The sequence below is a fragment of the Pygoscelis adeliae genome, unplaced genomic scaffold (genome assembly GCF_000699105.1).
Source record: "Pygoscelis adeliae isolate BGI_AS28 unplaced genomic scaffold, ASM69910v1 Scaffold198, whole genome shotgun sequence".
Lineage (NCBI taxonomy): Eukaryota > Metazoa > Chordata > Aves > Sphenisciformes > Spheniscidae > Pygoscelis > Pygoscelis adeliae.
Window position 1 is genome coordinate 129,317 of NW_008825286.1, and position 13,108 is coordinate 142,424.

The following is a 13,108-nucleotide window of genomic DNA, read 5'->3' on the forward strand; positions in this document are numbered from 1 at the left end:
AACTGTTTTATTTGTTGGCAAGACCAAGGATTAACTCTTGGCTCTCCAGGCCGAGGCTCAGCGTGTCGAGTCCAACCAGGATGGGGACCTGCTCCTTGATCTGTCCCTCTTCCACCTCCTGGGGACACGGGCCCCCTCTGCAGAAGCAATCCCCTCCCTCACCCCGTCCCAGGCAGGGTGGTGGCATCTTTGACCCCTTTCTCCCTTGAGACATCACAGCTTCAGGGAGAGGCACCTTCAGCAAACATAAAATGACATGCTAGTGTCACAGCCTGTCGCCTCTGTGCTCTTGAGGACAGCACGCATCGTGCTCACCTTGATGCTTCATCATTTCCACAATTAACGCAGCGTAGCCTTTGGCAAGCTCCCTGACCATCATCACGCTGAGCTTCCACGTTTCCAGGCAGGGTCTGGTCTGGGCACCACGTGCACCAGCTGCTTCACCTCCTGGCCTCAAGACAAACTAGGACAGTCCATGCTGTGATACCTTGGAGATAGCTTTTTGTTCTGGAAAGCTTCTTTTAAATGCCCTCTCACCCCCCAAATCTCCCCTAGAAGGTGAAGGGACCCTACCTGCCTGCTCTGTTCAACACAGGAGGTTTGGAGGCGCCTGGTCCATCCTGACCATGGCTCCCAGTGGAGATGGAGCTGGTCTCTGCATCTCAGACATCAGTAACCTTGAGACCCAGAACCAAACGTGGATCTGCAAAATGTCTTCCAATTATCGAAGATGAAACAAAACATCACAATTTGATGTTTGTGAACTTCAGCATCCCTCAGCACCTTTGTCCTCCAGAACGGGTTATCTGGTGGAAGCCTGTCACCAGTTCCCTGATTGTCTCCTGCTTGTGGAGTGATAGTTCTTTCCAACGCAAGCAAGACCCTCAGTTTTAGGGGCATGGGTCAGCTCGCCAGGTCTTGGCAGTCTACGTGCTCTGATTTCGTGGCATCTTTTTCTTCAGAACTTGCTAAAATCACCCCAAAGATAACGAGTAGGACCTTAGCGGTGGCAGCGGAGGGGCGAGTTTTCATCTCCTGTGAGATGCAGAAGAGCAGAGGGGATGTCCCGGGTGTTACGTTGCTGCGTTCATCCTGACCTTGAAGTTTGCAGCTCGTGGTGTCGCAGATGGATGCGATCCTCGCCGTCAATCTCATTTGCAGCTTCACTGGTAAGAGCCGATTGTGAGGATAACAAAGCCAAATCTGACTCATCAGTACCTGAATGGGGAGCAATGCCACCCACAGCGTGCCGGCAGCGATTTTACTCCTGATCTGGCTCTGCTGGTGGGATGGATTTGAAGCTCTCCAGTCGATCTCGACCTTACCGCTTTGCCTGGCATTTTTGGACCACGCAGTAGCTCTAAGCATGGATTGTACGTCAGCGAGACCTTGCTCATAGTCTGAGGTTTTAATCAACTTATCTCAAAAGGAGGAGGTGGCAGCCTAAGAGAACGTTCTGTAAAGATTACGAGGTGTTAATGTATGTCAAGTCAGCATGTGTGTTTGAGAGCAAACCGCGCTGAACTGTTTCATCTCACCAGCCTCGTGGGCTGTCCCTGCTCCTGGGCACGTTTTGGAGCTCCGGTTTCAAATTCATACTGGGATAGAAAGTGCAGAAGGAGTCGCGTTAAGACAAGGGTTGTACTGTACCGTGTGCTGCGTGAAATACCAGATCAGGAGCAGAATCTCCCTCCTTAGATATTTCATCCGGGTTCTGAAGCCAGATGTGAATAACCTCCATTCACCTATGAGCTCACACATCCCTCACCTCCTGCATCCAGCTGGCGCGGCCAGAATATTACAAGCCGCATAACTCTGCGGCCGCTTCAGCAGCCTTTGCTGTTTTTGGAAGAACCTTTGCAGCAACTGATTGGAAAGCGTCTGAAATTCCAGCAGCTGCGCGCTGGCCGAGGAGCAGCCGACGTCGTTACTGGGAATTTACGGTCGGCACGTTTTCTGGTAAGTGGCTGGCCAGATGCTTGCGGTGCTGCTGCGTGCTCCTCAGATCTTCCTGTCAGGTGAGCATGAGAAGAGACGGAGATTTTGGGAGCCAGCGCCCGGAGGAGACTTCATCCCCCCTCTTCCTCCCAGATTCCCGTTGCCTTTAGCAAGGAAGGTTTACCCTGAGACGCAAGGAGACGTGCTGGGTGCCCTTACTTGCAAGTGTTTTGAAAAATAGGAGGCCAGAAGGAACAGCTGATGATCAGGTGAATATTTTTTTTTTTGAGGGGAGAGGAAGAAGTGAGGGGGACAGCAGGTAGAAAACTTCTGGAATTTGTTGCAGTGGGAAGCTGTGGAGGCTGATATTGCTGCATGTTCAAGAAGAGATTAAACAAATTCAAGCCGACCGGTCCATAAACATCTCTGAAGCGGGTGCCTTGGTGGACACCTCCCTGCTGTCACCCCTAAAGCAGGGACTGGGTGCTGGGGGGCACGAGGGCATGGACCGCAGGCAGCAGCCGGGGTCATGAGCTCTCCATAAACAGCATCTCTTGCTGCCGCGGTTTGAAGCAGAGTACTGGGCTGGAGACACCATTGCTCTGACCCAGGAGGACATTTCTTACCTTGCAGGTCTTTCCAAAAGGTCCATGAAGTAGGGCAAATGGACAGATTTTGCGAAGGGAAGACAAGGTGGTCCTGAAGTCTCTGGTTCCTGGGGAAACCCGGAGAAAAGGAGAGTCTCCTTCCAGCTCCCACAGCACCAGGGGTTTGCACGGATGACATAGTACTTGAAGGTTCTCCAGGCCATGGTTGGGCAGGGATGCTACCACCGGAAGAGAAACCTGTTTGCCATGAGGGTCTTTCCCTTGGTCGGCTTTGATCACAAGAACTTGCCTGAAGTAGACCTTCCCTGAGGTCTTCTCCCAACGTCCGTTGCCTTTCTCTTCAGTAAACGTTAGGTATGTCCTCTTTCGGCGGCGGGGCTCTTCGTTAGGAAGCTTCCTGAGCATTAATTCCCTTCCATCCAGGGCTTTGCCCCTTGGGGAGGAGATCCTGTAACCATGGGTCTGGGTACAGCATCAGGCGTGAGAGCTGATGCCTTTCTCTTGAGAAGACGCTGGGCGCCGTGGAGGAGGAGGTGCTCTCATTCACGTGCAGTCAAGAGGAAAAAGGGATTAAGCAATTCAACACAGTCATAATTTCAGGGCTCCGAGGTCTCATTAAAACTAGCTTTGTGAGAAGCTTAATTTTATTGCCTCTTGCTTGAATAAAAATTTTGAGGTCTATCCTCTTAAGGAGATTTGTTTCTTTTCCTTTTTCTTTTTCTGAAACCAACATCTGATCTGAATTTTATTAACGCAAGCATCTTAATAAGGTCGGGGGGGGGGGCTTTAACACTGTTTCTTCGAAAACTGCTCAAAATGAAGTTATTTCTCCAGATGTTTGCTGTTATGTTTCGATGCGGAGCAAATGTCTAGTAATCTGCTCAGTTCCGTGTGTTTTCTGAACGAGCCTGATTATTTGCACATCCCCACAGGGAAGGACTGTTAAGGCAAAAAAAGACCTTTCCTGTGCTCCTTGAGCAAATATTGGCGACGAGTACGAACAATATTGGCAAGTCTTTGACAAAGACTAAAAACCTGGTCGTGTGCCTCGTTGGGAGGTGTTGGAGGGTCTCGGCGTGGATGCTAGGCTGCTGGGCAAGCATGAAGCCAAAGGGAACGTGGAGCAAGAGTGGGTTTGCTCTTCTAGGAGAGGCTTTAAGCTGGTGCTCGTCCAAAAAGCGGCGCGTAAATGCCATCCCGCACCTCCAGGTGCTTTTTTCCGTGTTTCTCCGACAAGTGCACTCAGGTAAGGTGTCTCTTGGAATAGGTTGGTAGCTGTTGGTGCTATGACCCTCCCCGTCTTCTGGGAGCGAGGGCTCTGCGGGCTCAGATGTAACCGGCTGCAACGTGGTAGACGAAGATCGGCCAAAAGGGAGCTCCCCGCCTCTGCCCATGTTGGCTCTGACCATGAGACGAGCGAGGAGCGAGAGCGATGCTCGAGGCACAAGGAAGGGCTGCATTTGGAAAGGACCATGGGTGGGACAAAGCTATGAGATGTTTAGGATCTGTCCAGTCACGTCTACAGCCATTCTTCACAAATAAGCATAGTTTAAGGGAGAATGTGGTGTTTGCAGGGTTTGAAATGAAGCTGGAGACCACAGCCATGGAGGGCTTGGTCATCATCTGCTAAACAACCGATTAATGACCCAAAGCTTGATGCGAGGAGGTGGGAGTAAGTCCCAAGTGCAGAGCCCAGACTGGCGGGGGCCAGGAGCTCGTCTCTGTGCATGCATCTTCGTTAATCCTAAAGCGAAGGAGACTTTAATAAGGGCACGCACGTGTCGCAGTCACCGTTGGTAACTCCTTGTTCACTGTTACTGTATTGCAGTTCGTCGCCTTCCGGAGTGTTTGAGAAAGAATATGACATTTATCGGGATTACAGTGCGGAAGGTCAACTCCTCCACTACAGGTAGCTGAAATTTCCCTCCGGTACCGGGGTTGGGGTCTGCAACGTGGCCTCGGCGGTGAGGTGGGGGTGTGGGACGGCCTGTGTGCTACCGGCTGACCCATGGGCATGGGGCAGCGAGTAACACCGGTGTTTTCTTTGTGCTCTTCTGATCCTCCTCCCCATCCCCTTCCCTTCACGTGTTACGTTTTTTAGCTCTAGTACCACCCTTAAATAAACCTTGAGATATATTTTGATGGTTCTTTGGAGTAGGGACCATCCATCCCCTTTATGCGGTGGTCCTCGTCTGAGTGGCTCCTACCCATGACCAGAAACTGGAGCAGGACAGGAGGAGCACCAGGGCTGTCCGGTGATGGGGTCACACCTCAGGGTGAGCTCCTGGTCTGTGGGGTTTCATTAGGCTCCATCATCAGTTCGGGAAGGGGCAGGACTCACCCGGTGCTGCTGGTCCACCCCAACGCCTGCCGTCACAGTGGGGTGGTGGCTTGAACATGCCTCCACATCAGAACTGGTTTCTAGGCTCTTTCTTAGGATTTTTGCATCGGATATAAGCAAGTTTGTGTGGGTATGGAATTAATCCGTCACCGCAGCAAGCCCAGCTGATTCGGCGTGCTGTCTCCGTAGAGTCCTGGAGGTGGGAAAGCCTCCTGAGAAACGAAGCCACCTCTTCCAGCCTGGGGGTCCAACTGCTTTTCAGAGTCTGTTGGTAAGACAGATATGAGCTTTCTCTTGCTCGGAACAGGATTTCGGGTGCTAAAGCAAACGGCCACCTCCAGCTTTCATGGATTTATGTTGCCAGAAAATAATACGGTGTCGTGCTTGTCTTCGTTACAGCTCAAAATGTCCCTCTTAGAGTTTGCACAAGTGGTTCAGGTGTACAAACGCCGTGAATTCTCACTAGTGCTGATGTGGACTAATGCCTTGGACATGGGCAAAAATCGCCAGAATTGATGATGTTTGAGTAGATGATCAGAGGCGGGGAACGATCGGGCGCTGGGCTCCTGGAGCCTGGCCCAGCGCCTGCATCGCCGCTTTCAAAACAAGCTTTTTGCCTTCAAAACCCAAGCAGGGATGGATTTAGGGGAGGGCTGAGAAATTGCTCTTGATTCAGCCCATATGGCTCCTTGGCCATCCTTTCTCGGTGGCCGAAGGAGGCATCTTAGCTGACCCACCTCGTCCTGCCCCGCAGCGTTTGGGAGATGTCCCTCTTGGTCACCACCTGCCAGGATGGAGGTGGTGGTGAGGTTCTGCAAACTCGGGGACCTCCCCACGGACCCAGACCCGTCTCGCCCTGACCCCATCCCAGCCTGCGCAGGTAGGGTTTTTGGTACCTACTGGCACCATCCAGATCAAATCAGGCGGGAACAGGGAGGATAAACGCCTGCACTGGATGCTTTTACTAATAGAGACTTGCAAACAAGTGGTGGCCTGAAGCCTTTCTCCGCAACACCGCATTCATCCCAATTCCTCCCTTTAAGACAGCAGATCTATAGACTACGGTCAAATTTTGGGGGTTTTGGAGTTGATGCCTGCCTGGTTGCTCTGGGCTTTGACAAATATCCCCCAGCTTCTGTGCTTTTTTGGAGATGCAGGTGACTTGAAGCACATCTAGCTCTTGCTTTGCTTTCGGTGCTGGCAGCGGGGACCGGGAGGGCATGATGCTCTGCATTCCCTTCCCTGGCGCGATGCTCTGCGTTCCCTTCCCCGCCGCTCCGTGCCGGCACGGGCTGGCCGGCCGGTCCACGTCGGCGTGGTTTGCAGCAATCTCCATCCTGGTTCAAGACACGCGAGCGGAAAATCGCCCAACGGCGTTGGCCGTGTGCCATCCGGCCGGCCCTGTAATTCACTGCTTCTGCAGTGACCTCCCGGGAGTGTCAGAATTAATTGCCACTTAAGCAAGAGGGGCGAAAAGCAAGCTTTCTGGGAGGGGAAACAAATAGGGTAATGGTATCTGGTGTTCATCCTCACCAGCAGAATCATAGAATCATAGAATAGAATCATAGAATCATTAAGGTTGGAAGAGACCTCCAAGATCATCGAGTCCAACCATCAACCCAACAACACCATACCCACTAAACCATGTCCCTAAGCGCCTCATCTCCCCGTCTTTTAAATACTTCCAGGGATGGTGACTCAACCACTTCCCTGGGCAGCCTGTTCCAATGTTTAACTACTCTTTCAGTAAAGAAATTTTTCCTTACATCCAATCTAAACCTCCCCTGGCGCAACTTGAGGCCATTTCCTCTCGTCCTTTCGCCAGTTACTTGGGAGAAGAGACCGACACCCACCTTGCTACAACCTCCTTTTAGGTAGTTGTAGAGAGCAATGAGGTCTCCCCTCAGCCTCCTTTTCTCCAGGCTAAACAACCCCAGCTCCCTCAGCCGCTCCTCATAAGGCTTGTTCTCCAGACCCCTCACCAGCCTCGTTGCCCTTCTCTGGACACGTTCCAACATCTCAACATCCTTCTTGTAGTGAGGGGCCCAAAACTGAACACAGTATTCGAGGTGCGGCCGCACCAGTGCCGAGTACAGGGGCACTATCACTTCCCTGCTCCTGCTGGCCACACTATTTCTGATACAGGCCAGGATGCCCTTGGCCTTCTTGGCCACCTGGGCACACTGCCGGCTCATGTTCAGCCTTCATGCCGGCTTCATGTTCAGAATACTCTCCAGGAGCCCCAGGTAAGCTCAGAGAAACCTGCCCATGGACAGTTTTACTCCGAAGCATCCCGTCTGCATGCTGGGTGGATGCAATTCCCTGTCTGCAGGCAGGAGAAGTGAGGAAGGGTGGAAGGGAGTGATTTGGCAGGCCTGGATGCGCTGCTTGGTTTGGAAATGGGGTTTGCAGGTGCCTCCTCTGCTCTGCTGTTAGGCATTGAGCGTGCTTCGGTCGGAGTTGGCAGCAGGAGCTGAGCCTGCACCCGGGAGCGAGAAGGAGCGGTGACGGGGACACGGAGGGGTGACAGGGACACGCCACTCTCTATCCTGAGCAGTTTTTTCTGCAAACGGGGTTGGTGATTCGGCACTGATCGGTTCTGACCCGCCGCCAGCTGGGTGGCGGTGCCGGATACGAGCTGCAATCAGGGACGAGGGACGATGCGGGTTTTGGGGACGACAGTCTCCACTCGCCAGCTGGCTGATGCCCGTGGCCGCCCAAGCAATTAAAAGATTAAATTTCACTGCGGTTAGCACACATGACCTGTTTGCATCAGCATGTGCTTTGCTGCAGGAGATGTCTCCATCTTCCTGACCCCAGCTTCACCGCCTGTAAAAACCCGCGGACAGCCCTTGCCGACCTCCCCCCAGTCAATTCCAGCCCAGGAAGCTAATTAGCAGCTTTGCTTAATTAGCTGAGAGTGGACTTCCTTCTGGAAGAACGGGTCTCAAGTGCCCTCTGTCTGGGGGCTGCCAAGCGAGATGGAGAGAGGAGCCGGCACAGCCTGGGGTGGGTTTTTTTTTTAACCGTGTGAGTGCCACGTGCACGCTGCTCTGGCACTCGTAAAAGCCGAAATCAAAGCTCACCAGACCTACCTCATCATGGCAGGGATGTTTTCATATTAATGGGGTTAATTTTAAGGGGGAAACGTGCACGGCACGTTCTGAAAGTCACCCCGCACAAAGGCGTCTTGGTTTCAGCTTCTCCAAAGCTTAGCTGGCAGCTCTTCTTTGGACGGACCAAGGCTGGGCAGATCCCAGAAGGTGCAAAGGGCATTTCTGGGGGGACGATGGTGGGCAGCACCCATGGCACGGGGGAGGCCACCTGGAAGCCCAACGTCAGCATCTGCCTCCGGATGGCTCAGAGGGATGCACGCGTGGTCCCTCGTGGGAACGGGAAAACCTTGGGGTACCTCTGCCTGAAGTGGCCAAGACCTGGGTGGGGGGATCGCAGTCCAGACACCTCTTTCTGATGCTCAGGGACAGGTTTTTGGGAAAGGCTGGTGCTCCAGCACCCTTGGCCGGGTTGCAAAGGGATGGGGAAATCTCTCGTCTCCCGCTGTGCTTCCCACGGGCTCACGCCAGTGCTGAGGTGGCGACTGAGAAACAGGCTGGCACCCAACCAGAGCTTTAAAGACTCCATCGTGGTGTGGGCTGAGCCCTCGAGCGCTTCCACCAGAGCAACACGGTCCCAGCTCCTCCAGATCCAGCGCTGGGATCCGTCCACTTCCAAACGCCATTTGTGAAATGATCCTGGAGGCTTCACAGTCAGGTGGGAGATCAGGTCTCCAGCCCAACAGCCTCCTCAGGTCCTTCCAACCCTCTCCTCCTCACCAAGTCTTGCATTATCTCACAGGTTTTTCTCAAAGCCATGGTAAGTACATGTTGCCTCCTTTGAAGGCCAAGATAAGAGGTGGGCAGACAGCAGACCTGGCAGAGGGACAGAGGATTGAGTTACGCGACGTGTATGTGGGTCTCTGGTCACTGAGGAAGCTTGGTGAGACCTACGCTGTGGCTTGCTCCCTTCTGGGCATGTGTCCACTCGCTTCCATCACCTCCTCCCCTCTGGCTGGGAAGGGAGAAGCCGGAGGACTTGCAGATGTTTGGACAAAGTGTGGGAGCAGGGTGGCTTGTGAGGGGACGGCTGTCCTCGCGTGAAGGCTGGGTACAGTCAGATGGAGGTTGGCTGATGGGGGAGAGGTCCTGTGGGGTTCAGCTGGGAGACCACCCTCATTCATGGCATCGTCATCCCCAAGTGCAGCTTTGGGGTTCAGCTGCCTGGGTCGCCCCGGGAGCTGCAGCAGCATCCTCAGGAGCAGGCAGGGATTTCTTCCGCTTCCTTGACAGCGCTGGCTGGGTGCTCCCGGCCAACAGTTGCTATGAGAGATTTTCTAATATAATGAAGATTAGTGGGTGTCATTAAAGAGGATGACGTCTTGCTCTGTCTGTCTAGAAGGCATTCGTAGGAAAGCCCTTGCATCCAAATCCCATCAAGACGGGCAATTCCGATAACTGTTCTTAACCCTTTCCTCTTTATTCCTTCTGGTTTGTGGTCCCTGGAGCCCGCTTGCTCGATGTCCTCATTTTTCCTACCATGGCCCTGTTGAGAGGGTTGAACTCTGCTAATCCGTGCAGTTGTTTTTGTCCATAAGTCTCTTTCACATGTGGGACAAATCCCAGGTCTCTGTTGTTGTCCCTGTGTTGGCCAGTCAATGGGTGGAGTGTCCAAGGCTGCTAGAGCTTGTCTTCAGAACAGAGACCTTCAACATGCTCCTCTGAATTTGTCTCCTCTCCCGGCACACGGCCGCTCTGCTCCTGTGACCCTCTTTGTTCCATACCGTTGATCGGGTGGATGTCGTGTACCACGTGCAGGTGGTCGGGGCTTTGCGGCCACCAGGAAGACGCTGGAGCTTCCTGGTTGAGGGAAATGCAGTGTATTGGACGTGGAGCACAGCAGCAAAGCATCAATGACCCTCTTCTCCCTTCCTGCTCCCTGGGAAACGGGAGGTTCATTTCTTGAAGACTCGCCGAGAACAGAAGAACCAGACCTAAAAACATCCCCCGGTCCCTGCTGTAGGCTCCTCTGCTCTGGGAGAAGTTGAGAAATCTGCTCGCTTGCCTGCGCAGTGTCCAGCTCTTAGGGACACTTCCAGTTTGGCTTGGCTGCTCTGTTTGTTCCGTAACCCTTCGGTCAGACGTGGAAGCAGAGGTGATCAGTGGACTGTCCTCCAGCGGTGGAGCAGCTGGAATAGCTCCTCAGGGCCTGGGCTTGCTGCTGCCCAGGGAGCCCCTGCCTGTCCACCCCTTCTTTCTACTCCCAACTGCAGTGTTGGCAACGTGCATGCTTCGAAGCTGTGGAGAAACCCCCGTTCTGTGCTTCAGAGCTGGAGAAGCTGTGGCCACCCACTGCAACTCGTGTCTGTGCCTGGTTGTATCTCCAGCTCTGCCCTCTCGCTCACCCTGGCTTTGTCTCTTTGGTAGAGAGGTTAGGATGTCCAACCCATGAGCAGGGGGGAGTGGATCCTGTTTCTGCTGGGGGCATGGTAGGAGAGCGGGACAGCAACTGCTTCATCTGCATGGGACCCTTGTAATGCTCTTGACGTGGTGTTCCTCAATTTGTCCTGGACCAGGAGAGTTTAAAGACGTCTTTGATCTTCTCGTGGTTTTGAACATCTCATGGTCAACAGGAGACACTTCATAGCTGACTGTCTAGCAAAGCAAGTATGGAAGTAAGGAGAGAATTGGGGTTGGCTTCCAAAAGACCTGGCACCATCTCTCTGGTAGCTCCACAGAGCCTCGTGTGGCCCATCAGGCACCTGAGGTTGAGGAGTTGGTTGTGTGTCTGTCTGCTGGGCGACCTCTGTTTTGAGACACGGCTGCAGTCTGCCACCTTTGCATGCTTCTCTTCACCTCTTGGCTCTCACACGGGCTGTGTGCTCCAGATGTTGCGAGATTAATTCTCCAGCCATGGGAGCGTTCGGTGTCCAGCTCGTGCACTGACCGTGTTCAGCCCTTCCCCATCTGGGCACAGCCTAGCTGGTCGTTGGTGCCGTAGTGCCTTCACACGGGTGCAGGGAATGGGTTTAATTTGCACCGTTGGCAAAGAGGTCGCGTGAAGCCAGGTACCAAATTCGGGAGGACACTCATAAAAGCTTGGAAGAAGCCTGGGGCAGAGGTGAGGAGCCACCACATCAGACTTTGAACGCAGCTCCTGCCAACTGGCCGTGCACTGGGTATGTGGGAACAAATACAGCCGTGACACCGGGGAGGAGAAGGTCTCCAACCCCTTCTGGTTGCAACCTCTGAATTCATCTGAGCTTCCCGAGGAAGCCCATACCCCAGAGCCATCCTGGGGACAGGAGCTCAGCATCTCTGGGCTGGAGATCCCTTCGCTGCCGGTGTCAATTTTAGCCAAGGAGACTTCAAGGCCACATTCCTCTTCCAACAAAGGTGCATCTCAAGTGTGCCCACAGACATTTGCTGGCCGAGGGGACACCTGCCCAGCAGAAGCGGCGCGGTGGCCGTCCCAGCTGTCCCGCGCGGGGACACATGCTGCTGCCAGCTGCTCGATTTATCCGCTGCCTCGTTCTGCTCAGGCTTCATCGTTTACGACTGTGAGTTAAGACCGCAGCTTAAGGCGGCTCTGTAAATAAATGTGCCCGTTCCTGATATTTAAAGGCAAATCTGTTGCCTGGTTTCTTTAGAAGTAATGAGGAGGCACAGACCTAATACCAGTGATTCCTTGGAGAACCATGAGATTAAAATCCCCTATTCTAGACCAAAGTTGAAGAGTGGCTTGGAGGGTTCATCACTGTTCTCGGACGTACCGCCGTGGTGTAACCTCCTGGGCTGGGACTTCTGCCCCAAGTCCTCTAAGTCTCCCCGGGGCAGAGGGGAGGTAATCCCAGTCTCTCCCTTCCTCTCCGGAAGGAAACAGCTGGTGTTTCCTTCTCAAATATGACTTGGAGCCCAGACCGTGGAGCTGGGAGCAGTTTCCTCTACGCTCTTTGCCACGGCCTTGCACTTTTTCCGCGCTCAGGCAGACACCGAACTGTAGCCTTGCTTTGAAAAGTGAACCACCGTCCTCACCCTCAGCGTGAGCCGGGTAACTTAGCTCAAACGTGCGTGTGTAGCGGCCAAGTGATGGACCTGTAGTGTCCCTCTGAGCCAAGGGCAACCCTTCCTGCGGAAGGGCTGCCAGCAAACAGCCGAGCTCCAGCTTCCAGGACCTGTACTTCGAAGCCAACGTGCTGCTGCTGACAGTATCTGGCGGCTCGCACACAAACCAGGGCAGCAGATCTGGCTTGGCTCCGTGGCCAAAAGCTCTTCTCTAAGTGGAGAAGCTACTCAATCAGCCTTGCCACAGCCATGGTAGCAATCAGCAGCTTTGAAGTCACCCATCTCCTGGGACGGGTGGAGGTGAGCCCGCGGGAGGAGGAATGGTCTGGCACATGACCCCAACACCCAACGTCCGGGCTTGGAGATTGGTCTCGTCGTAATCCTTGGTAGGTGGCTGATCACGACCCAGAGCCTGGTCAAAGCCATAGGAGAGGTCTTCTGGTGGGGAAGAGCTGGGGGAGGTGGCACCAGGCTGCAAGACTGAGCCCGGGGTTGTTCGTAGCAGGGATGAACGATTCAGGTTGGAAATACCAAGAGGATGAAGGGCTTCAGCTTAGCGAACGGGGAGGGCTGCGCTCCGGGGCATGCGAAATCTGCTCGGGATAGGCCAGAGCTAAAAAATCACCAGTGTAGGAACTTGTTGTCATGCTTACGGAGGCAAAGAAAGCAGATCCCCTATTGATCTGCTATTTAAGGAAATGTCACTTCTGGTCTCTCTGTATTTTGCAGCTAATTCCTCTTAATGATAAAGGCTTCTCTGTGTTCCCTCCTCCATGTTCCCTCCTCCCTCTGGAAAAAAAGAAAAATCTCGTCTTGTTTCAGTGACATTTGGGTTTCGGAAAACAGGCTATTTTGGGTGATTGGTTTAGTCGTACATTCTGAGATGGGGAAAAGCAGCCCTGATTGCCTCCTGGGGATCTGGCGTTCGGCTTCCCGCGGGCGTCCGTCTCCTCCGTGCGCGGCGCCTGGCGTGCCGTGCCCGCCTCGGCTGCCAGGGTGGGTTGTGTTGTGGATCTGCCAGCTTGGCAGACCCTGATCTTGTGCTTGCTCCTGGTCGGTTCCTAATGAGACTGATCCCGGGGGGGGGGGGGGGGGGGCGGGGG

The 13,108-nt window shown here is 53.9% G+C and overlaps 1 protein-coding gene across 1 annotated transcript in view; it reads left to right on the top strand.

The window, feature by feature from the left end:
- ARHGAP39 (Rho GTPase activating protein 39) overlaps positions 1-13,108 on the top strand; it is a 62,994-nt gene that overhangs the window by 29,517 nt on the left and 20,369 nt on the right. Inside the window, exon 3 of the mRNA XM_009329895.1 lies at positions 4,375-4,455. Within this exon, the coding sequence (XP_009328170.1) occupies positions 4,375-4,455 (81 nt within the window). The remainder of the gene's footprint in view (positions 1-4,374; positions 4,456-13,108) is intronic.